Genomic DNA, 22,224 nt, shown 5'->3' with positions numbered 1-22,224 from the left:
AATATCAGTCAAAATTCTTTGTTCTTTGTACTGTTTTTAGAATGAAAGGAGAAGTATGAACCTGCTTAAATATATATTGTACTTTATTATATTTCTACTGACATTCTTATCAATATGTCACAACAGAGTGAAGCAGGCAAAAAGCAGCCAGTTAAAATGACAAAATTAAAAAACTGTGCAGGAATCAATGGCATTTAACAGGAATTTTGTCACTAAGTCTTGGAGGAGTTATAACACGTAGTAGGACACCTCTCAGCCTTCAAGCCTTTATGTGAATCAAATGATTAACTTTTTATTATATATTTATGTCTAATAAGAAAATTAGTATCTCAATTTATATCAGGTTTGTCTTTTCTATGTTGGAATCTATTAGAGAGAGTTGTAAACTAACATTCTTTATTCGCTTTTTCTCAGCTCCCAACACAATTACTTAACACTGTGATAATTAATACATATGTGAAATGTTTATATTGTTGCCATAACCGGCTTTTATTAAAGTGCCCAAACCTTACTGGGTATTTAACTTTTCCGGAATTCTCAGTGGTGAATGCTAGATTTCATTTTGATGTTTTAAAATAAGACTTGAGGGTCTTAATCTGTTTGGAATCTCATTTGTAGAAATTAAAAGTAGATGGAATGTCCTTTTATATATAGTGAAAATATCGGTGCTTTTCCAGTTTCTCAAAGTGAAATTTGACAAGGGTATTTCCTTCCATAAGACTTAATCAAATACTAGGATTATTATATCAAAAACATTTCAGGGAACTCTGTTATTTCCTGTTCTCATCATAAGAAGATAGAGTCCTAGGAGACTCTATAAGTTTAAGAGGACACTATCCTTGCAGATCCCAACACATGTGAGGGCCTTCTGTAACTGTTGAGTAATAATCATATCTATTTGAACAGTTGATTAATCTTTAAAACCTAGCACCTAGCTGGACATTTGGGACACTTTGGTGGACGTTCAAGGTTTTCTTAAGGAGGTCGGGTCTGCAATCTGCTAGTTGAGGTCTCCTGAGCCAGAATTACTAGGAGTCAGTGTGGCCCTTCATGCTTGGTTTTCTTTCACAGTTGTGGGCAGACCTTTTCATGCAAAGACATATCTTCAGGGAACAAATTGTGCTTCCTGTTTCATTCTTTCTCTGGTAGCTTAAGTTTCAGTTTGTTAAATAAGCTTCGTATTATCTTTGGGAACTTGGAAGTCTGGTGTTAAAATATTGCATTTAAAGCCCAGGGCAGTGTTCACATATAATTTGCTCTTTCAAGGTTATTCTGACCAACTTAGCTATTTTGTTCACTATTTTAGGAATGACTTCTTCAAAATTGAGTATATTCCTATAAAGTGCATATTCAACAAAGATGGCATGCAATGTCAGTTCTACCCAGTATTAACTAATTCCTGCACTTACATAGTTGTAAAATAGCTATTGATGAAGATGTAGAATCTTGCCGTTTTCTAGATGACTCCAATGTCAGATGAGATGAAAAGACACTCCTCTTCTTCAGCTCCTTACATCTTATGGGGGTGCCTGATTTAAATTGTGCTTTCTTAAATGAAAATACCTCAAAACAGAGTTGAGATGTAATGTGGCCCACTAAAGGTGCAGCCTTTTAAATTCATTAAAATTTACACAAAAGTGGCAGGACACCAGTAACAATGAATGACAGACAGTTATCAGACCTATTACCGTCACCTTTATATGCTCACTTTTGGTGAGACAGTTACCATTTAAGCTGGATCTTCTGGGGGGTATTTGCCTATTAACCGCAGATGGATCATAGAATTTATAGGAAGGGAATGTACGAACGTGACTTTTGATTTTTATTCCCCACAAGACATGTGCCTGGCTCCTGTCTCTCAGATGTTGCCAAGACATATTTTGTTGCTTTCTTTTTTAATGACTCAGTTGTGGAAATCATTATTTGGCATGCCAGTGCCGTTTGTGGTGCCAACATAGAAAGGTGCCTCCCTTCCTTTATGGTATCGTTTTAACACTGATAGATCAATATGATATTTTATCCACTATAATAATGAACCTCATTTACAGATGACATGAAATCATGGAAAGGAATTCTTTCTCACAGGTTTTAAGAATTTATGCACAGTTAGCAAAAATGGAAAACCGATATTATAGAGAACTGTGTTAGGTATCATTTCTGATTTTTTTTTTTTTAATATATCTTTATTGATTTCAGAGAGAGGAAGGGAGAAGGAGAGAGAGATAGAAACATCCATGATGAGAGAGCCATTGATCGGCTGCCTCCTGCACGCCCCCTGCTGGGGATCGAGCCCGCAACCCGGGCCTGTGCCCTGACCGGGAATTGAACCGCGATCTCCTGGATCCTAGGTCGACGCTCAACCGCTGAGCCACGCCCGACCAGGCCACCTCTGATTTTAAAATACTCCCTGCCCTTATAGAAAACCAGCCAACATTTTCTCCTCCACTTCTAATAACACTGAGATGGAAACATGGTGAAATTAAAATAACAATGTGAAAGAACAACAAATTATAACTTTTGAAGTTTAACTTAGTTAAAATTACAGTCATACTGATTACATGACAAAATATCTAGATGACTAATTTTTTTTTACAGTGATTTGAAATGATATCTTGGTATTTCAAAACCCCAGGTATATAGGCTTATGACACCAGTGAACACTGTAATAAATGTTTATTTGACAGTTAGAACTCTTCTTAGCCAGGTAAAACTGCTTTCCTCCACTCATATAAATGGGAATCAGTAAATCAGAATTACAGAATTGCACCTACCCCGTCTCTATCCCACCTGCCATAGACCAAGTTTTCCATGAACTGGTGACTGACTCTATACTAACTACTCAAACAAATCTCTGGCTGTAAAATTTGTTTCTACTCTCAACGCATGAACCTAAAAAGTAAATAGGCCCTTAGCAAATGGGAAAGCTCTGGAAGCATTTGGAGAGTGCAGATTGAAACAGAGGGAGGACATGGTATTGCAAGGTCCATATAGTATGTGTTTTGCAGAAGCTTTTTATTCAGGCCCAACTAATGGAAAGAGGGCATGGACATCTTTACCTTAGCAATGAAGTTAATAAAACATATAGTACAAAAGTTATTTATTTAGCACGTCCTATCCTCAGCACTGTAGAAGTCAAACACTGCATGGATGAGAACCCTTACAACTCAAAATTTCAAAGTGGATGCTCATGATAGGACAGAGGAGAAATGTTGATTTGTGTGTTGAATTAAGGCCGTGTGAGATAGTGCACTGGGTTTGTACCAAACATCCTAGCAGTTCATTGCGTTTTCCAGTAGATCAGAGGAGAGAAAGTTTCTTTTCAGTTGGCTTAATCAAAGGAGAAAAAGTTTCTTCATGGACAGTTTGGGAGTTGAAAGTGAAATGTCGCAGACTGTTGCTTTTCTCCTACCTGTCTGGCTGTGCCTTTTTATTCTAGTTCACCAGCTTCTTTTTCGGGTAGCCATTAGCTGTTGGAGTTCCTTAAGGCTCTCACTCTTTTCTTCTCATTACTTTTCCCTCATTTCATCCATGCCCACAGCTTTCACTTGCATCTCTACATTAATGACATTCAAGCGTGCATCCCCAGATAGAGACTGTCCTCAGCTCCAGCTGCTTTGACTCAGATGTCTCACGGATGCTTCAATAAAGCATCTCCAAGACTTGTCACCCAATCTTCCCTCTCCAGCCTAGCCCTCACTAGCACTTTCTTGCTTAGAAAATGACACCACTATCCAACCAGCTGCTCGAACCCGATACACAGAATCATTAACCCTCTGCCTTCTTCCCGCTCCATATCCAATTTATCACCACATTGTATCCATTGTACTTCTAAATAGACCCTAGAATCTTCACTCCCACTGCCATATCCTTGGTCTATTATAGCAGCCTCATGAGTGGTTGCACTGCACAAACTGATACTCTTAACAATCCTCTTGTTTATTCTCCACAATGAAACAAGCTTGTGTATTGCAAAACCCACTCTGAAGTAAACGAAGCCCGTCTGAAAAGGCTATATACACACTCTATTATTCCAACTACATGACATTCTGGAAAGGGACTTTGGAGACAGTAAAAATACCTTTGGTTGCCAGGGGTTAGTGGGAACTGAGGGAAGAAGAGGCAGAGCACAGGGTATTTTTAGGGCAGTGAAGCCATTCTATAAGATGTAATGGTGGATACATGCCATTAACCATGTAGAATGTACAACGCCACGAGTGAACTCTAAAGTAAGCTGTGGAATAGAGTGACCATGATGTATCACTGTGGGTTTATCAATTGTAACAAATATACCGCTGTGGTGAGGGATTTTGATGGTGGGAAAGGCTGTTCATTTATAGGAGCATGAGGTATATTGGGAACTTTCTGTACCTCTGCGTAATTTTCTATGCATGTAAAACTACTCTATAAAAAAAGGTTGATTTTAGAAATCCATCTGATCTTACATCTCTTCTTCAGCTCCTGAAAGTGCTTCATTACCTTCCCAGTGCTGCTAAACCAACAGTTGGAAGTCCTCTGCACAGCCTCTCTTTAGCTCTGCGGCCTGGCCTTGCTCCCCTGCCACACTGGTTTCTTTTAGGTGTGAATGTGCATGCAAAGTCCTTCCACAGGGCTTCCTCCTCTTTGCCTAATCAATGTCTACAGATCCTTTTGACCTGAGCTTATTGTCATTTCCTAAGGGAAGGGTTCCTGACAGCTATAACTTTCTGCCAAGTTGGTTACTTTTGCTCTATTTCACATCTGACAACCCAAGTTATTTCCCCAAAGCCCTCACAACTTTTATATTTAGACATTTCTAATAAATATTTATGATTAATTATTAATATTGCTCTCCCCTACTAGATTATAAACACCATGAGACAGTGCTCAGCCTATTTTTGCTCACCTTTGAGCCTAGTGCAGTGGTTGGAACGCAGGAAGTATTTAGTAAACCTTTGCTGAATGAATGACTGGGAGAAAGCATGAGAACTGCTGAATGAGCTGTTGGTATATTGCTCACTGTTTTCTCCAGCCGTTAGACATTTGCAGTCACTGGAATGTGTATTACTTTTTCAGAGAAGGGCTTTTCAGATACTCATTTTAAAAAATCCAGTCACAGCAGAAGTGGCTTTTTATACCCTAAGCTTTTGCATTTCTTGTGGTTACTCTGCTGGTCCTTGAGAGTCCAGATAGGTAGCTGCTTTGTTTTTTAAGACACTGAGAGTTGCCTAGTTGGCGTCGCTCAACGGTTGAGCATGAACCTATGATCCAGGAGATCCAGGTTTGATTCCTAGTCAGGGATCGTGTCCCGGTTGCAGACTCGATCCCTAGTAGGGGGCGTGAGGAGTCAGGCAATCAATGTGATGTTTCTTTCTATCTCTCTCCCTCTCCCTCTCCCTCTATGAAATCAGTAAAGACATATTAAAAAAAAAAAAAAAAAAAAAGGCACCAAGAGCTTAGGGTGAACAGTATGAAAATGGTTCCTCTACAATGGTGATTTCAGGGCCTCACTCCATGTCCAGCATCTTCTTTTGGTTTGGAAAGTCCTCTCTGGTTGGGTGGTCACTCAAGAAAAGAAATGCTCTATTCTTGCTTAGTAACAAATGCAAAAAATAAAATCACTACATATTTAGTCCTGGGGCTGCCATGGGCTCCTCTGGTAGGTGTACTTGTGGGAGCCAGCACTAAGGCCAAATCGCCACGAGGCCATCTGTTTTCAGAGGCCAGCTGCAGTTTGTTTACATGTGGTACCCACTGCATATTTTCCCTGACTTCATTAATAAATAGTTGAGATGAAGGGACAAATCCCTTACTTTCCAGGTAAGCTAAGCAATTTGTTTTAATTACTGTCAGCCTTTAGTGAGTGACAACCGTGGGGCTCCTAACCATTCACCCCAGCAGTAATGATGTGGACTGTGAATTAGTAGTAATTTTCACACAGACAGCTATGGGTTTTTGAGTTCTTTGACATGTACTTATTTTCCCAATTGAAATAATTTACACACACACTAAATGGATGCTTTTTCTTCTTACAGTCAGTCCTTTCCCATGGCACTGTGGCTGACTGTGCTGTTGTTGGCAAGGAAGATCCTTTGAAAGGTCATGTCCCCTTAGCCCTCTGCGTGCTGAGAAAAGGTGAGAGAGCTCTGTCCTTTCTGACTGTTTGGGCCCTGAATGATTAAGGGTAATTCAGTGCTTACCATCTGAACTTTCTCCTTAGGTATAAATACAACCGAGGAACAAGTTTTGGAAGAAATTGTGAAACACGTTAGACAGAGCATTGGCCCTGTGGCTGCTTTTCGAAGTGCAGTTTTTGTTAAACAATTACCCAAAACTAGATCTGGCAAAATTCCCCGGTCAGCTCTGTCTGCCCTTGTCAATGGCAAGCCTTACAAGGTAAATTATCAAGGATGTTTAATGCTGGGTTCTGAAATATTTTCCCCCATTTCTTTGGCATCAACAAAACTCTTAAACATGGTTCTCAAGTATGAATTGTATCCCTCAAATACACATAATAACACTTTTTTAATGTTAAGTGAGAATTACATAGCCACTCTCTCTGTAGAAATGTGGGTTTTGGAGAAACACAGATTAATTAAAACCATATGCTTTCAAAATACAAGAATCATTGTGTGAAAATATTTTTACTATTAGTAAATATGTCAGTTAAATTCAAACAAACTTGTGGAAACACAATTTTATTGAAATAAAGTTATAATCTTTTTTAATGTAGTCATTAATGGCTATCAGTGAGAAAGCAAGTAATTGAGACTGGCTATACATGTTTAAACTCTTTAAATTGATACATATGATAATTGTATTGAGTGAAAATTATTTTAGGAAACTTTAGGCTGATCCAAGCATATGTATTTTTTAAATTTGTTTGCATATTGTGCATGCATAGATATACATATTTTAATAGTAGAGTAGTTGCATGCGCAAACGCAACAGTTTTCTTTTTCTTTTTATACAGGCACATAGAAAGTCTCATAAGAAATTCTGTGGAAAGTAGCTTAGTTATATCATTCTAAAGTTATAGGTACATTTTTAAATATTAGGTTCAAAGTTCCCTATTTTTTAACATTTCCATATGAATATTTAAGATAACGGGGAATAGAGCATTGAATATAATTAATCATAGAGAGAGTGAAAGAGTTGCAAGGAAGAGCACTCAGATGTCTCTAATTTTCTCTCCAGGTCACACCTACAATCGAAGACCCCAGCATCTTTAGGCACATAGAAGAAGTGCTGAAACAAGCATCATGACGGGTTTTTGAGTCAACTTTCTAATTGGAGTCAAGTTTTTTGAATTATTTCCCAGAAATAAATATTGAAATAGAAATTACTTGCAAACTGTGAAGCTTGGTCTAAAAAAATGCACTGCAAGACTAGTGATTAGACCCAATTAGCGTTGTTATCAGTTACCTGTAACACAGCTCATTATAGGTTGTCTAGCACTTTAATTTTTAGAAAAATATATCTAATGGATGATTTTTAAAAACTGTACCTTCTCCCCCAAAAAAGCATTTTAATCGAAAGTGACATTAATATAGAGCCACTTCCTAAAAATAGGGATCTGCAGTTTTGACCCAAAACCTAAAACTCAAGCTGAAGTCAGAATATAATTACAGTTTTTCTTATGGAAATTTGGAATGTTTTCTAATATTCTTGAGTCGCCCACATGCACGGTGCTCATGTAATTAGTGACTTTCCAGGCAGGCGGACCTGTCTAGCCATTTCCTGAGGGAGGGCTGGCCCTGGGCGCTGCGCCGAGGTCGGGGCGTTTGTTACTCAGTCAGGAGCAACCTCGTGCGTGGCTGCGAGCCTGGCGGTCGTGTACCCCTCTCGTGTCGTCATGGAGATGAGAGCTCTTTGCCCCCCCCCCCCCCCCCCCCCCCCCCCCCCCCCGGTCTCAGGCTCTTCGTTGACTGTGTACTTAATGAGTCCAGCTTCTTGTGGAAACAAGGAAATGATGTCGAAATGGGGTAGGCTGGCAAAGAAAGCTCTTCAGGAAGAAACATAAAAGTTTTTACATTAGGCTAAGAGAAACCAAAAAAATCGGATTTTTATGTAAAATCTCTAACTTTTAAATAACCCACTAAAAAATATTGTGGCAGTCAAACACATCTTTCCATTTAAACATCTATAAAACTATTGGGAATTAAAATAAAAAATTGAAAATGAGCCTTTGTTTATGGTAATGTGCCAATTAACGAGAGCAGACAGATATAGATAATTAAATATTTGTCTTACCTAGAGTTGGACATGTTATCAGTAATCAAAGGATACATTTAATCACAAAAATATACCATGCCCATCGATGGTATTCAAAGTATTCCGTAGTCCTTTAGTCTATCAGGAACATTACTTTGAAGAGCAGCTGCCCTGACATAATATAGTCTGGGTACATGAAATATATGTCAGAGATAATGGATAAAGAAAATATTTACTTGCCTGTGTAAAATTGCTTACGACCTGTATAAAGACATTTTGAAAATTTGCGCTTTGTATTTGGACCATAGGCTATTAAAATGAATGACTGCTTCAAGTAAATGTCTATTTGCTTAAATTGGCTTCATGATCATTACACCTGGGGAAAAAAATTTTGTCTAGTCATTTTCCTTAATTATTTTAGTAGCCTGAATTAAACCAACTAGGCAGACATTCAGTTTATAATTTGCAGCTGTTGGATTCTTAAACTGCAGCTTCTATTGAGTACATTTAACCCATTATCACCTCTGTAATCTTAACAAATAATCCATTTGTTATGTCTTAGCACTTAATTGCATTACCTTTTTCATATAAGATTCAGTTAATTTGAAATGGCAAATTTTTTTAGCTGAAAGTATATCATGTATAAGGCATAAACTCAAGGTATATTACACAGGTGCAAGAAATGTGCAAAGGTTACATCTTGCATATTTTTCCTGACGATCACATCTAAAGGGACACTTCGGCAAGCAGGCTGGAGCTGTTTTCCAGTTGAGTGAGAAGAAAACAATGCACAACACTGGGAAATTAGCTTTTTCTTGTATCTGGTTGAGGAAATTTATCTCCTCTGTAGGGTCAGAGGATGTCACTTTCATACTAATAAATGTGGGGCCAGAAAGACACTAAGGTGTCAGAGTGCTTAAATTTTGGAAGAAAAAAAGGAATTTTCTATTTTAATACTTTTATCATAAAGCACTTTTACTACGTAGTACCTAAAATATTCCAAATTAAATGTATCTTTAAAAATAACAATGTAATGTTACCAAAAATGCAATCATATTTAAATTTGCTGAAATAAATTCTGTATGATGATCTTTCATATTTTCATAATTGTTTTTTTTTACTGTAAGACACTGGCAAAATTAAAATATAAAGATTTTCTTTTAAAATGTATAGAAGTGTCAAGTTATTTTGCTCATGAAAATGTATCGAGTATATACAATCAAGACCTTTTCACGTTAAAAAGCAGTTTGATTTACATAAAATAGTATTTGTAAATGCTTTGATCATTAAAGATGTGAAAATTCATAATGTTGCTAGATTGTCATTAAATGCTTTAAATAGATTAAATGGATTTTAGATTCTGGCAGATATTATCTTAGACATTAAAAAGCATTTTATGCTTTTTCTGATACACATAGCTGGATCTGTTTTATCCCGGTATATTTGAGTCTATTATAAATGATTAATATTTCTTGCTGGTGATCTCTAAAGGGGAGAAACTTTATGTGATTGATTCCTGTATAAGAGTAGATATAAATCTAATTTATATTGTTGTACTATCATAGCTTCTATATTATATTTCACTTCTGTAAATCAGCATCCCCATGTTCAGATGAGTCCAAAAAGCTCTTTCCCTTGTTTCTGCTTAGGCAACATTTTCAGAAAATTTAAAATCACTCTCATAGGCAAGTTCAGTGCTCCCTCTTGTGGCCGACTCACTTTTGAAGAGAGTCCCCCCCCAGAAAACCATTTTAAGTAAATTGTTACACTTTATGTGACTAGAAAACAAAGCTTAAACAGAGAACTGGAAGTATTCTTTTTTTATTGACAACGAAGAGGGTTTGGATTCTGTTACCATTACCTTTTGACTGAATCTGTTTAAAGAAAAATAGACATCAAAACAAATGTAATGTACGTGCAAACATGGCAAATTAAATACAAAAATGAAATTACTAATGACAGGTCTTGCGCTTACTCAGATCAAACAGCAGAAAGTCAGCAGATTAGATAAATGTATTTTTAAATAGGTTTTACTTTGAACTCTCCCATATAAACGAAGAATAAACAACATTAACACCACCAAATAAAGCCACAGGGAAGATATTACTCTTCTATACTTTATACACTATATATGTTAATCATTCTGTCTTTCATTTATTTCCTCTGATAAGATTGACTTCAGGGAAGTCGAAACAAGGCCATCTCGGCTGAAAGCTTATGCCGTTAGACGAGAGTCTGGCAGTTGCCCTGTTACGCTGAGAAGGGGGCGGGCGGGGTTTTGTTTTCTTCGGTGGAAATGAGCCTGGGACTTCGCAGTGGTTGACATTCACTGAACAGTGCTGGCTGGCGGTTCAAGATATTTAAATGAACATGTGGTTCTTAGTAAAGAAAACAAAATTTTTTATTGGTCCACAGGTAACAAGAGAAGATAATGTTTTTTCTTTATAAATTTTTTTTTTTTTAAATAATCGTTTTGACTCTTGTAAACAGTTTGGCTTTGTTTTGTACTGAAAAGGAGATCGAGCCATCACAGTGCTATTTCTAAAGATAAAGGACATCCCTGATTGCCTTGAAAGGTCTATTTTTGGCTCCAGTTCCAGGTTAAATCATTCTTTTTTACATGATCAGAGGCAGGTTTTCAGCTTTAAGTATTGACAGACTTGAAGGTGACACAGGTGGAGGCATGAAACATGCTTCCAGGAAACATACCAATTTGACTGTTATAATCCAAAAACTGTAAAAATGGTGGAATGGTAAAATACAAACAGTACTTGGTATTGTCAAATGTTTGCACTTGAGACTCCATGAACCATATAGTTTATTTTTAGAAAAATCATATTTATATCCATTTACATAAGACTTACACATTTAAAAAGAAATGCACAGTCATACATAAATGCCTAGTATATTACAATAAAACATGAAAAACAAGTGGCTCCATTTCATAAAAGCATCTGTTGTACAGAATTTATGATGTGGATGATGTTTTTTATTCAAATGACTTAAGCATTTCTTACAATTGTAGTAAACTAATCAAACTTAATATCTGACTCCCCCCAGAATCACATTTTCAGTTTAATAAACCATTACTTGTGGTTATTTCCTTAGAATTCAGTCTTCACAAAGGTGTTCACTGCGTGTCTTCTTGGATGGTAGTGCACTTTAGGTAGGGTAGACTGAAAAGACGACATCTAGAATATTTAACGGACAGCGTCAGTTTACTGAAAGGCCCCAGGCCGCAAAGCCCCCTCCCCGGTGCGCCTGGGCCCCGCCATGCACCTGCCTCCCTCTGGCCTGAGTCACGAACGGGGTTTCATCTGGGATGTAGCCAACAGCTGTATGTGATGAACATTTGCTCTTCTCCAATTTTGTGCAGGCAAGCTTCATAAATAATATTTGCTCAATTTTGTGGAAATTATGGTAGTCATATATATTAGAAAAGGTGTTCACAGAAAATGTCAGCAGTCTTTTTGAAAAATTTACAGCTTAATTATTAATAAATTGAGTGTAGTTGACCTATTCAGTGGAATAGATTTTTATTCTAGCTCATATATTTTAGAGCTCTTATCGAGATACATTGGTTTAATTACAACAAAAAACATGATAATAAATAACACATTTTAAAGAATCTGGATCAGTGACATGGCATCATTGATTTTTTTCCCCCCCAGTCATAATATATTTAGGAAAAGTTCACAATTACTATTCATGACATGAAATAAATAAGAAATAACGTGTTCTAAATTATTTTAATAACAAAAGTGTTAATGTTATGTCAAAATAAAAATTGGTTGACCTAGATTAACTTATTGTAAATAAACACCTTTATCCCATTTAATGGTAAACACTAGGAAATAGGAACTTGAATGCCGTGCACAAAATACAGATTGCAAATAGTTAAAGAGTTATTCTACCCATCAGTCAAGAGCTAAGAAGCAAGTACTACTCAACAGTTTAAATAGTTGCTTGTAAGTGAGTGAAGTATTCATTTCTGGGAAAATAATCATGTTATGTGTACAAGCTATTACAAATAGTATTTCGGAAAGCTTCTCACTTAGCAAAATTAGCCAAATTAGCCAAATTGTTATATATTTTATAGCATGCCTAATTAGATGCCAAATTGCATAGCACAATTAAAATTTTAATGTTAGGGTTTTATATTCTGAAATTAAATTTCTTATCTGAAGGTTTTTTGTTTTATCAGGAGCAGCTTCAAATAGTCACCTAAATAAGGCGACATACCAGCTCCCATATTAGGCCCCAAAGACCAACAAAAAACTGTGCGGAGCTTTTAGTTCAAGGCAATGAATAAATAGCACAAGATGAGCTGTTCCTCTGCCTGTAACTTCCTCTCCCCTTCTCTGGGCACAGATTTTGTTCTAATTATTGCTCTACGAAGTATTTTTCCAAAATATTAATTCATCATAAATGGTATTTTGGTAAAGCACAGTTTTAGGTTAAAAAAATGTTTTATGAGCACTTGACATCCATAATCTAGGAAATCACAGTTTTACTAAGACTGCCAATGAAACTCCATTTTGGTATGGATTTGCAAGTCAATTGCACCAACTTGTATTTCTGTAAATACAAATGCCTTATATATTATGATCATGTATCAAGGTTTTCTGTTAGTTCTGTCTGCCATTCTCACAAAGTAATTTAACTTTGTTCCTATGCTATAAGCCCAAGATACTTCAAATTCATATTTATTTTCAACAAATATAAATCATATTGATGAAAAACAACATACTAAAAATTCAGAATTTTCAGTTATACTTTTGAAATCGCCTCCAAATAACTTTCCTATCTCTGCCTATATTTAACTCTGCAAATCACTCTCTGCCTATTTCCGCTTCCCCTAAATAAAATACTCACTTAAAAGTGTATTATTCTGTAAGTGCAAAGCTCTCATCAATAAACATTGCCATGGGTGTCAATATAATATGCTACTAAAAAGTAGAAGACTGTGGTAGCAACCCATTGATGTGTGCTAAGACAGTGACAGGCCTCCGACAGACCTTAAACCACAGCAGACAGATGGTGATAGGAAACCCTAGATGAAGAGTTAAAATATAGATTCCTTTCCACCCTCTAGCGGTTCAAAGGGGATATCTCACTTCTGTTCTGCTAGGCCATACCAAAGAGTATTGTGTATATTTACTAGTCTATGTAGGTTCCATTTTTATGGCAGTTTGTTTTTTTGTCAGTCAAGGAAAACTACTCACAGCAAGTCAGTGCTGCCTCCTTTGAGTGGCTTGTCAACATGAGTATGTGCGAACAGTGGAGTTGTCTAACCTCTGCAGTCTTGAAGGAGCAACTGCAAATGGAGAAAAGGGCTTTAGAGGGACTTGGATGATCGAGTACAAGAGTTCAGATGAGAAAGATTTATTTTCCCTGCATAAAGGGATCCTGAACGTATTAGTAGAAGTTCTTTCTCTTAGATAGAAGCCACTCACTTTCCTTTTCTCTAGACCAAGTTACTAATGAAAATTTATTCCAATGTGATTCAACTGAGCTTTAGAGTTGTGTGTTCTCCTGAGATGAAGTCTGTAAGGAGAGCAGCTCCCCAGGGTGCTTCTGTTTTGGAAGCAAAGATGGCTCTTAGAGAATTTAGTTGGGTGGATCTTTTCCCCTCCCAGTATTGAAGAGCTTCTACACGAATTTTAATCATGTTAAATTCCTCGTAAATTTTGCTAGTATGCCCCATCATATTAACAAATTAGAAGAAATGTAAATCAAAGATCACAGTTTATATCGGAATGAATTGTAAGGGCTGTGATAAACTTGAAAAAGAAATAATGATTCCAGGTGATCATCATAATAAAGAGAGTGGGGCCATTTGTTTTTTTTTAATGCTTACCAAACAGAAATAACCCTGTGACTACCGTGTCTAATTGTCCCTCCACCGGAATGGCTGTTTTCCTTTGGGAAGGCTGTAGCACAGTTCTAATGTCCACAGAAGGAAATGCTCGCTGGGAAATTACTGTAGGTTTTGTGTTTGTATAATTCTCTTCTCATGGTTGTGCTTGTTTATTTAAGGCCTTCTACCTTGGTCAGAGGTGAGAGTATCTGATGGGTCTGAGTTTCTAAGACGAAGTATAAAATCTGAAATATTCCAATATGTGGGATGACAGTGGAGCTAATTTCCATGAACTACCTCTAACTAAACAAATTATTTGCTTTAGGAATAGAAGAGTAAAGATACACAAATCATGCAGATGTTTATTATTCTTCCTAGATGTGGACATTAGCCAACATTGTCCTTTTTAGGATATTATAAATCAGTTTTTAAAGGTGAATAAAGTGCCATGAATTCATGCATTAGCAACTTACAAGAGTCTGGCCTGATGAAAGCAAAGCACACGTCAAGCAGAGCAAACCAACTCAAGGAAACAATTCCAAAAAGCTATGCAGCGTCGGAGAAGGACACTAGCATTTGCTAAGCAAGCTTTTCACTTTATAAGCAGAAATGCAAAACATCTGTACCATCCGTTGTCATTTTCCTTGACTGCCCAGATGTTGTGGTTAACCTGAATCCGGCCGGTAATGTTTCCGAGGACCCGGGCATCATGCTGATTCCGTGCACTTCACGGGGCGGGAACTGCCTTCTCCAGGTGGACCCGCGCCTGAAGTTCTTGTCATCGCTCTGCCAGGACAGGGTTAAGAACATGTAACACTGATTATTTACACTCAGCCCATCAAGTCTACGTATAGAATATCATGCTTTATTTTGATTACAAAATGAAAATACAGGAAGTTAGAAACAAATGCTTTAATAAAAAAATTTTCATATGATTTCAAATCAAAGGTTTGTCATCTTTAACAGTAAACATCTTTGAAAACCTAAAATAAAACCCCAATATTTCCCCAAAAGGTATATGTTGGAGATACTTTGTTGCACTTTATGCAAACTGGTTTTGTGGTATACTTAGTGGAATAAGTGTTGGCTCGTATACTCAAATAACTATATCATAAATTTTGCTTCTTTGTGTACAAGGGATATACAGGGATAGGAAAAAGCAGGTTTACAGTTGTGATTCACAAAACTATTTTTGTATTGCTCATTAATTATTGTATTATTTTCCATATGAACAAGTGTAAACCTACTTTTACCCACCCCTGTATGTTATAAGAATCTATATTTGATATAGTCTGGCTCATATGGGATACTATAACCTCTGTTTTTTATAAGAAACTGAATTTGTCATGTTAGATTTTAGCCGATACAGAATTAATTTTTAATTTGCTGAAAAACCTGGACACCATCCTTTTAATAAATACATGTGTTCTTTTGATGCCACTAAAGCATAATGTAACTCTGGTTGCTATTTTATAAATGTAATTCTGGTTGCTGTTTTTTTTAATATATTGATGATAAAATTTTCTCCCTCTCCGTGCATATACAAAGTACCTACACAGACACAATTGTTTTCCCTACATTAATAAGCAGCAATATATAATTTAGCATTTAATATTATTCTTTGTATCTAATTCTAAGGAAAATATTAATCATCCCACACATGGGACTGTCCATTCCCTGAAGTTATAGCTAAGTATGCGCAGTTGATGCTACTAACTCAGGCGACTTCAGTTTAGCATGCAGAATGATTGATATTCAGCTCAAATGACAACACTTACAAAAAAGTAACACCATAGGGGATTCTTCATCATAGATTGCTAATTTAATTAACACTCAAGGTCACTTGTAATTACATCTATCCACTGTTCTCTTAGAATTCTTATTATCAATACCTAAATTTTGTTTAGATTTGGTAGGCACTTTACAGTTTAAGAAATGTCTGCTACTCCTCAATTGTTCGGCCTTACATGGCCTCAGATCTCCAAATGTTTATTGATGCAGAAAAGAAGCACCATTTCACAGCTGTGGCCCCTCCGACTTCTTGAATCTTGGAGAAGTTGTTGCATACACATAAATATTCTTCAGTTCTACATAACACTACATTGCATTGTAGGGACATATAACTCCTATAATGTATGAGTTAAGGGCTCAAAAATAAGCCAGAAATTTAATGATTTAAATCATGATTCTTGACTTCTGTTCTTTCTACATAGTGTTACTGCAGAAAGTTAATGGGAACTATAAAGCAGCAACATCATGGGAAGACGTTTCCATGAGATGAGATTAAAAAACATCTTCTTAATTGAGGTCAAAGTCTGTAGAAACACAGGCGTTCTCAAATCATTTCAGTGGAATCTGAAAGTGATCAACCCCAGAAACAAGTTCACTCTGGTTCTGGGCAAGTTGTTTAGTTATTTTTGTTTACACTCAAAAACCAAAAAGAAACACACAAAAAGCTAGGACAAAAGAGAACAGACGGTTTGAATGATAAAATCATTTGCCGTGTTTTTAACAATAAGAAAAAGAAGCTGTATGATTTAAAGGCAGATCGTCCCATCCCAGTTAGAACTTTCTGCTTATTACTTTCAGGAAGCAACACTGTAAGTCACATAGGCTATGTCTCTACCTGAACAGCTCCTTCAGGTCAATCTGCATTTTAGAATGACGGACCTTTAATAATTTTTATTACAATTTTTTGCAACTTTTAAGCAAGGAGAATATTGCATTTAAAAGTGTGTATGGGTGTATGCAGACTATCTTCGATTCAACAAATAATAAGAATTAAAAAGGTTAAGAAACAACTTATAAAATTTATTTATTTATTTAATATATCTTTATTGATTTCAGAGAGAGGAAAGGAGAGGGAGAGAGAGAGATAGAAATATCAATGATGAGAGAGTCATTGATCGAGCCCCCAACCCGGGCATGTGCCCTGACCGGGAATCAAACCCTGATCTCCTGGATCCTAGGTCGATGCTCAACCGCTGAGCCACGCCTGGCCGGGCAAGAAACAACTTATAAAATTTAAATGAGTTAAATATTAACTGGTTTTTAAAAATATTACTCATTATCCTGATTGGACAGGAGTATGAATTTATAAGGAGTTAGCCGAGGCCCGTACTGTAGAGTTGATCTGCCTATAACCTTCTCCACAAAGGCAGCTTGGGTTTTACAATGCCAAGATCACTGGCCCTGCGCATATGAACGTGGAATTATTGCCTCACTTTAGGATTTCCTGGGTTCATTCACAAAACTATTTTAATCAGCTTTTCTTTATAGCCAAGACACAGCTGCAGTTTGCAACACAAAATGAGGTATCTCTTCATGCTCAGGTTTCCTTTTCACTGTTTCCCAAAAGGCCCTGTAAAAACTCAGGACTGTGAAGTGCACAGTGTCTACCAATGTAGGGTTTGCTAATGTCCCTGTATTTCTTCATCTTAGGAGGTTACTTACATGCTTATTATTTTTCACATCATTTAGACATGCATATATGATGTACAGGGATTATTACACTCAGTAGAGCCTCAAATTCTACAACCGGTAAAATGTTATTCATATGTTTTTACGGAAAACTCTATATTGCTATCTAAAATAATGAAAAGCTTTTTATATAGTGGAAGCAAGTTTTCTCTTCATTTTAATATCCAAAAATTTCCTGTGAAGATGTACTGATATTTAAGAAATAAGCACATTTCTTTTTAAAAAGCTGAATTTATTAGGATTAGTGTTATCACTACTTATAATTAAAAAAAAATGTTGTTTAACATTATTTGGCATTCACAGCTCATGGAAAACAGTCTTGTTTTGAATTATATCTTAGTGTTTCCAACTGCTGATATGATAATATTTATGAATTCACAAGTTCTTTCAAAAATAAAATGAGTAATAAAATGTAATATTGAGGAACAATACTGGGGAAAATTCTAGATGTTATCCATGGAGCGAGCATCTGATTAATTTTTGGGTACTGTTCCTTGAGAGCTGTTTTACTTGTACTCTCAAGATCCTTTTGATTGATAGACAAGGACTTACTTCATCCAGGCGCCGCTCGGTTCCCAGAGCTAGGAGGTTATTGTACTCCCTTTCAAGAATCTGCCTGGCCTGTTGACATCAAATAACAGTTACCAACACTGAAGTCACATGTTATTTAAAAAAAGAGAGAGAGAGAGATTATATTTATCTGAGAAAGTATTACAAACCCTGTTTATTTATGGTGGCTTAAGCTTTCAGTCCTCCCTATCTACAAGCCATTGTAAATTTAACCCATAAACAAAAGGTAGGGAAACTTTGTTTCATCTGTGAGCAGGAGAGAAATGGCCTCACCTAAATGTCTGAGGTCTCGGGGCTCTGACCTCACTTCGCTATTTCATTCAAGTGGGATATTTTCTACAAAATTTGAAATACATAAAAACAAAATGAAGAGTGAAGTTAGACTGCCAGATTTTGAACAAGCCTATGCAGGTCGTTCTCAAACCTGGTTACCATTTGGTGAAACTTGAGATAATTAAGATTCTTGTGCCCTATCTCTTGCTCCCTGATTTCTTAGGCCTGTGCTATAGGTTGCAGGTTTTATTTGAAATTTTTATGTAACTCCGATGATTCAAATAATTATCCAGATTTGGGAATCAATGGCATCCTCAATGCTAAGTGTCTGTATAATTAAGATATGTAAATAGAAACGACTGCTTCTCAGAGAGACAGAGACTGAAGGCCATCTGGCAGGGATATTGTTTGGGGGAAACTGACATTCAGGGTCCTGGGAGGTTGGACCACATAACCTCTAAATCCCTTCCTGCTTAGTTTTATGATTTTGTTTTGGCTGGAAATTCAGTAGCTTGAAATGAAAGCCCCAGTGACATATTTCAAAGGTTGAGCTAACTCTCGAATCATGAATACACAACCAACTTTTTCCCCCCTAAAAGTTTAGTTTGTTGTGATATAAATAGGACACTGCAACTACAGCACAAAGGGCTTGCCTGGGTGTTCTGTGTTGGGATCTGTAGTAATAAAGCTAAGCTGCTGTAGTCAAAGTTCTCATCCAGGGCTATAAGTGAGCCATGCACACCACTCTCAAGAATATTATTTGCATATTCTCGAAGTCCAATTGCTTGGATCCAGCGAATGACTCGATCATTGCTCCACACCAACACATCTAGGAAAAGAGGTGCATCATTTTAGGCTGCAGTTATTTTGTATAATAAACAAAACTACTGGTTGAACTGGGCCACAGGCCTCTGGCCAGGTCAGCATTTATCCACTTGGACCCCTTATGTTGCATGTATTTACTGTTTTGATAAGTAGCCTTTTCTACTTTTAGCCTAGAAAAAAGCTGTCATTTAAAGAGTTTGTTAACATTGAATGAGAGCACTTCCATGGCATGGAGCACAATGTCTCTGTGTTTCTTGTTTTCATTTAGAGGCTCTGGGGTGTCTGTCTGAAGTTCAATATTTTTACCAGCAGGTGGGGACATTTCTTGATACATAGCTTCAGTAAGGAGAGTAAATGAGAGCCTAGACAGGGTTTTTCAACCACTGTTTAAATATTTCGTATAGACTAGGAGAGACTTTTCTTTCACCTGGAGTAATAAACCAGAGGCCAGAATGGTAAGATAACAAGGGCTAAACAGCTTGACACTGCCCTACTATTTTGGCAATTCATAATTTTAAATCACACACGAATGCAAAAATCAAGTGCTCAGTCAAATCACAAGTCGATTTTCCTATTAGCTTGAAAAGTAGTATTTATTGAGGTATGAAACACTTTAACTTTATTTTCTGAAACTAAAACCTTTAGAGAAAAATAGCATAAATGCCTATTTTTTAGATGAAGACATATCGAAGACATATATATACACACATATATTTATACATATATATGCATATATATATATATATATATATATATATATATATATATATATAAAATGTTTCAGTTTCTTCCCATTGTGAATTGACAGGATGTTACATAACAATCAGCAAAATAGTCAGAAAGGCCAGAATATTCCATAAAAATGAAATATTTTTAAGGAACTTAGGAAGAAATTAGAAAAAAAATTGAAACATTTTTCTAATTCTACAGAAAGGGAAATTAAACTCAATTTATTATTATAGTAAAAGTAAGTTTTTCTGTTAATTTTTTTCTTTCTAAATAAAATTTATACCTTTTCCAGAAAAAGTATAAAGAATATTTTGGGAATTATTCTTCACCTTCAACTGTTTATTTTCTCCCATTTAATTTATCTGTAAAAAACAAGATAGTATTTGGGGGTTGGGGTAGATGAGGGAGTTTATTTACATACTAAGTTTTTCAAAAGTACTACTAATTTGTCTTAATGCATTCATTTTAACCAAGTTAGGTTTTCTTGTGTAAACATTAAAGCAATAAAGTGATGCCTCAGCGCACAGAGGTCTGTCCCCTCATGTCCTTTCTCAGTCACTATCCTCACTGCAGCAATAACCACTATAACCAATATACTGACTATTCTCACAGCAGATTAGTTTTGCCTGATTTTTTAGGTTTTGATAAATAAAATAATACAGTGGATACTTTTGTGTCTGTGCCTTTCACTCAATATGGGATTCATCCAAGCTATGGCAAATAGTGTAGCTTGTTCATTTTCATTGCTATTTAGTATTCCATTGTGCAGTTATGCCACGATTCAGCCATTCTGTTGATGGGCATTTGGGTGGATTCCACTGTGGATTTTGGGGGGACACTAAACATTTTTCTGTCTGTATGGTTATTTTATTGTTTTGCCTGAATAATTCATTCTAATATTTCTTTTCTCTTTGGATTTTCTGGTAATCTGTCACATTTTATTTGTCTGAACCTGTATTAATTTTGCCTTTCATATTGATGCGCATATATAGACTTTTAGGTAAGAGGTTGGTTTTAAGAAACATTTTAAGGATGGCATTCCATTTTCCTCTGGCATTATTTTAGTTGTGGAGTCAGATATCTCATGCTGCTCCTTTGAAAGTAACCCAGAGTTTTCTCTTGCAGATCCTAAGGTGGTTTTTTGTTGTTGTTTTTGGTCTTTTTTGGGGTTATGATTTTCAGGAGCTTTACTGCAGTGTCTCTAGATGTGTTCACTCCTCACCCCCTTTTCTTTTTAGTCTTGTTTGGCATGCATAGAGTATGAATGAATCCGTGGATCTGTGGCTTGTTTTTATTCTCCCCCCCCCCACAAATCTCCACCATTATCTTCAAATATCGCTTCTTCCTAATTCCCCCTTTTCTCTCTCTCTGGGATTCCAATTACACCTATATTAGAATCCTCATTGCGTTCAATTGTCTCTAATGATCTGATTTATATCACTCATGCTTTTGTTTCTTTTCATCTTTCAGGTTTCAGACCCTATGTTTTCAAGTGATGGGCAGCTTCAGACCATGCTGAAACATCAGCACTCAACCACCTCCACAAGCAACATCCACATGGGATGGACTCAGTGGGCCCCGGACCCTGATAGTCAGCCCTGCAATGCGAGGCGGGCCCTGCGCAGCTGGTTCTGCGTCTCCCCCCGCCTACCAGTCTCCATGTGCTTTCTTCTTTAATTCCCTAGTTGTAGGACTTCCGTTCAGCCAGATTTCAGGTGGTTCTAAATGACGGTTGTTTTGTAATTTAGGTGTAATTTTGATGTGGTTGTGGGAGGAGGTGAGTAATGTGTTTTATCTTTACCACCATCTTGCCCAGAAGTCCCACATTTGTTTATTTCTTAACATTAGATTCTAGCTATATATTAAATTTTTCATTTTTGCCATTTATTTTTTTAACTCATTAATCACAATTGTTTTAAAGTCCATGTCTGAGAAAAAATGATTCAGGTTCAACGGTGGGTATGTTTCTATTTTCTATTTTTTCCCCTTGGTTCACCTTATTTTGCATATATATATAAAATATATAAAATATAACTGAAATTGTCTTGAGATTAAAGGTGGTTAAAATGTCAGCCTTACTTATTTCCTTTTGCTCCAGGATCTTGATTCCTCAACACCTGGCAGCTTTTCTACTTCTAAATTACAATTTTTTCTTTCCCTGGTCTGTGAGACAGGCACAAGCAATAGCGAATGACAGGCTTATCTCTACCTATTTCTCCTTTTCCCCAGGATCTTAGCCTTTTAAGTCATAGGTGTTTAAGTTGCTTTCGGCTGCCCTCACAGAGCTGTTTATTGAT

General features: G+C 36.5%; 2 protein-coding genes across 2 annotated transcripts in view; one reads left to right on the top strand and one right to left on the bottom strand.

Moving 5' to 3' along the window:
* ACSS3 (acyl-CoA synthetase short chain family member 3) overlaps positions 1-7,773 on the top strand; it is a 140,479-nt gene extending 132,706 nt beyond the window's left edge. The window contains exons 14-16 of the mRNA XM_087814519.1: positions 6,012-6,111; positions 6,197-6,372; positions 7,174-7,773. Coding sequence (XP_087670645.1) covers positions 6,012-6,111; positions 6,197-6,372; positions 7,174-7,242 — 345 coding nt within the window. The 3' untranslated portion in view covers positions 7,243-7,773. The remainder of the gene's footprint in view (positions 1-6,011; positions 6,112-6,196; positions 6,373-7,173) is intronic.
* Positions 7,774-10,637: 2,864 nt separating this feature from the next.
* The window catches only part of PPFIA2 (PPFI scaffold protein A2), a 418,639-nt gene continuing 407,052 nt past the window's right edge, over positions 10,638-22,224 (bottom strand). The window contains exons 27-31 of the mRNA XM_087814518.1: positions 19,027-19,202; positions 18,083-18,151; positions 14,677-14,836; positions 13,416-13,507; positions 10,638-11,381 (exon numbers count right to left, since the gene is read on the bottom strand). Of these exons, the coding sequence (XP_087670644.1) occupies positions 13,449-13,507; positions 14,677-14,836; positions 18,083-18,151; positions 19,027-19,202 (464 nt within the window). The 3' untranslated portion in view covers positions 10,638-11,381; positions 13,416-13,448. The remainder of the gene's footprint in view (positions 11,382-13,415; positions 13,508-14,676; positions 14,837-18,082; positions 18,152-19,026; positions 19,203-22,224) is intronic.

This window comes from Miniopterus natalensis, chromosome 2 (genome assembly GCF_054644295.1).
Source record: "Miniopterus natalensis isolate mMinNat1 chromosome 2, mMinNat1.hap1, whole genome shotgun sequence".
Classification (NCBI taxonomy): domain Eukaryota; kingdom Metazoa; phylum Chordata; class Mammalia; order Chiroptera; family Miniopteridae; genus Miniopterus; species Miniopterus natalensis.
Note: the sequence above shows the minus strand (reverse complement) of the source record. Positions and strands in the feature narration are given on the sequence as shown.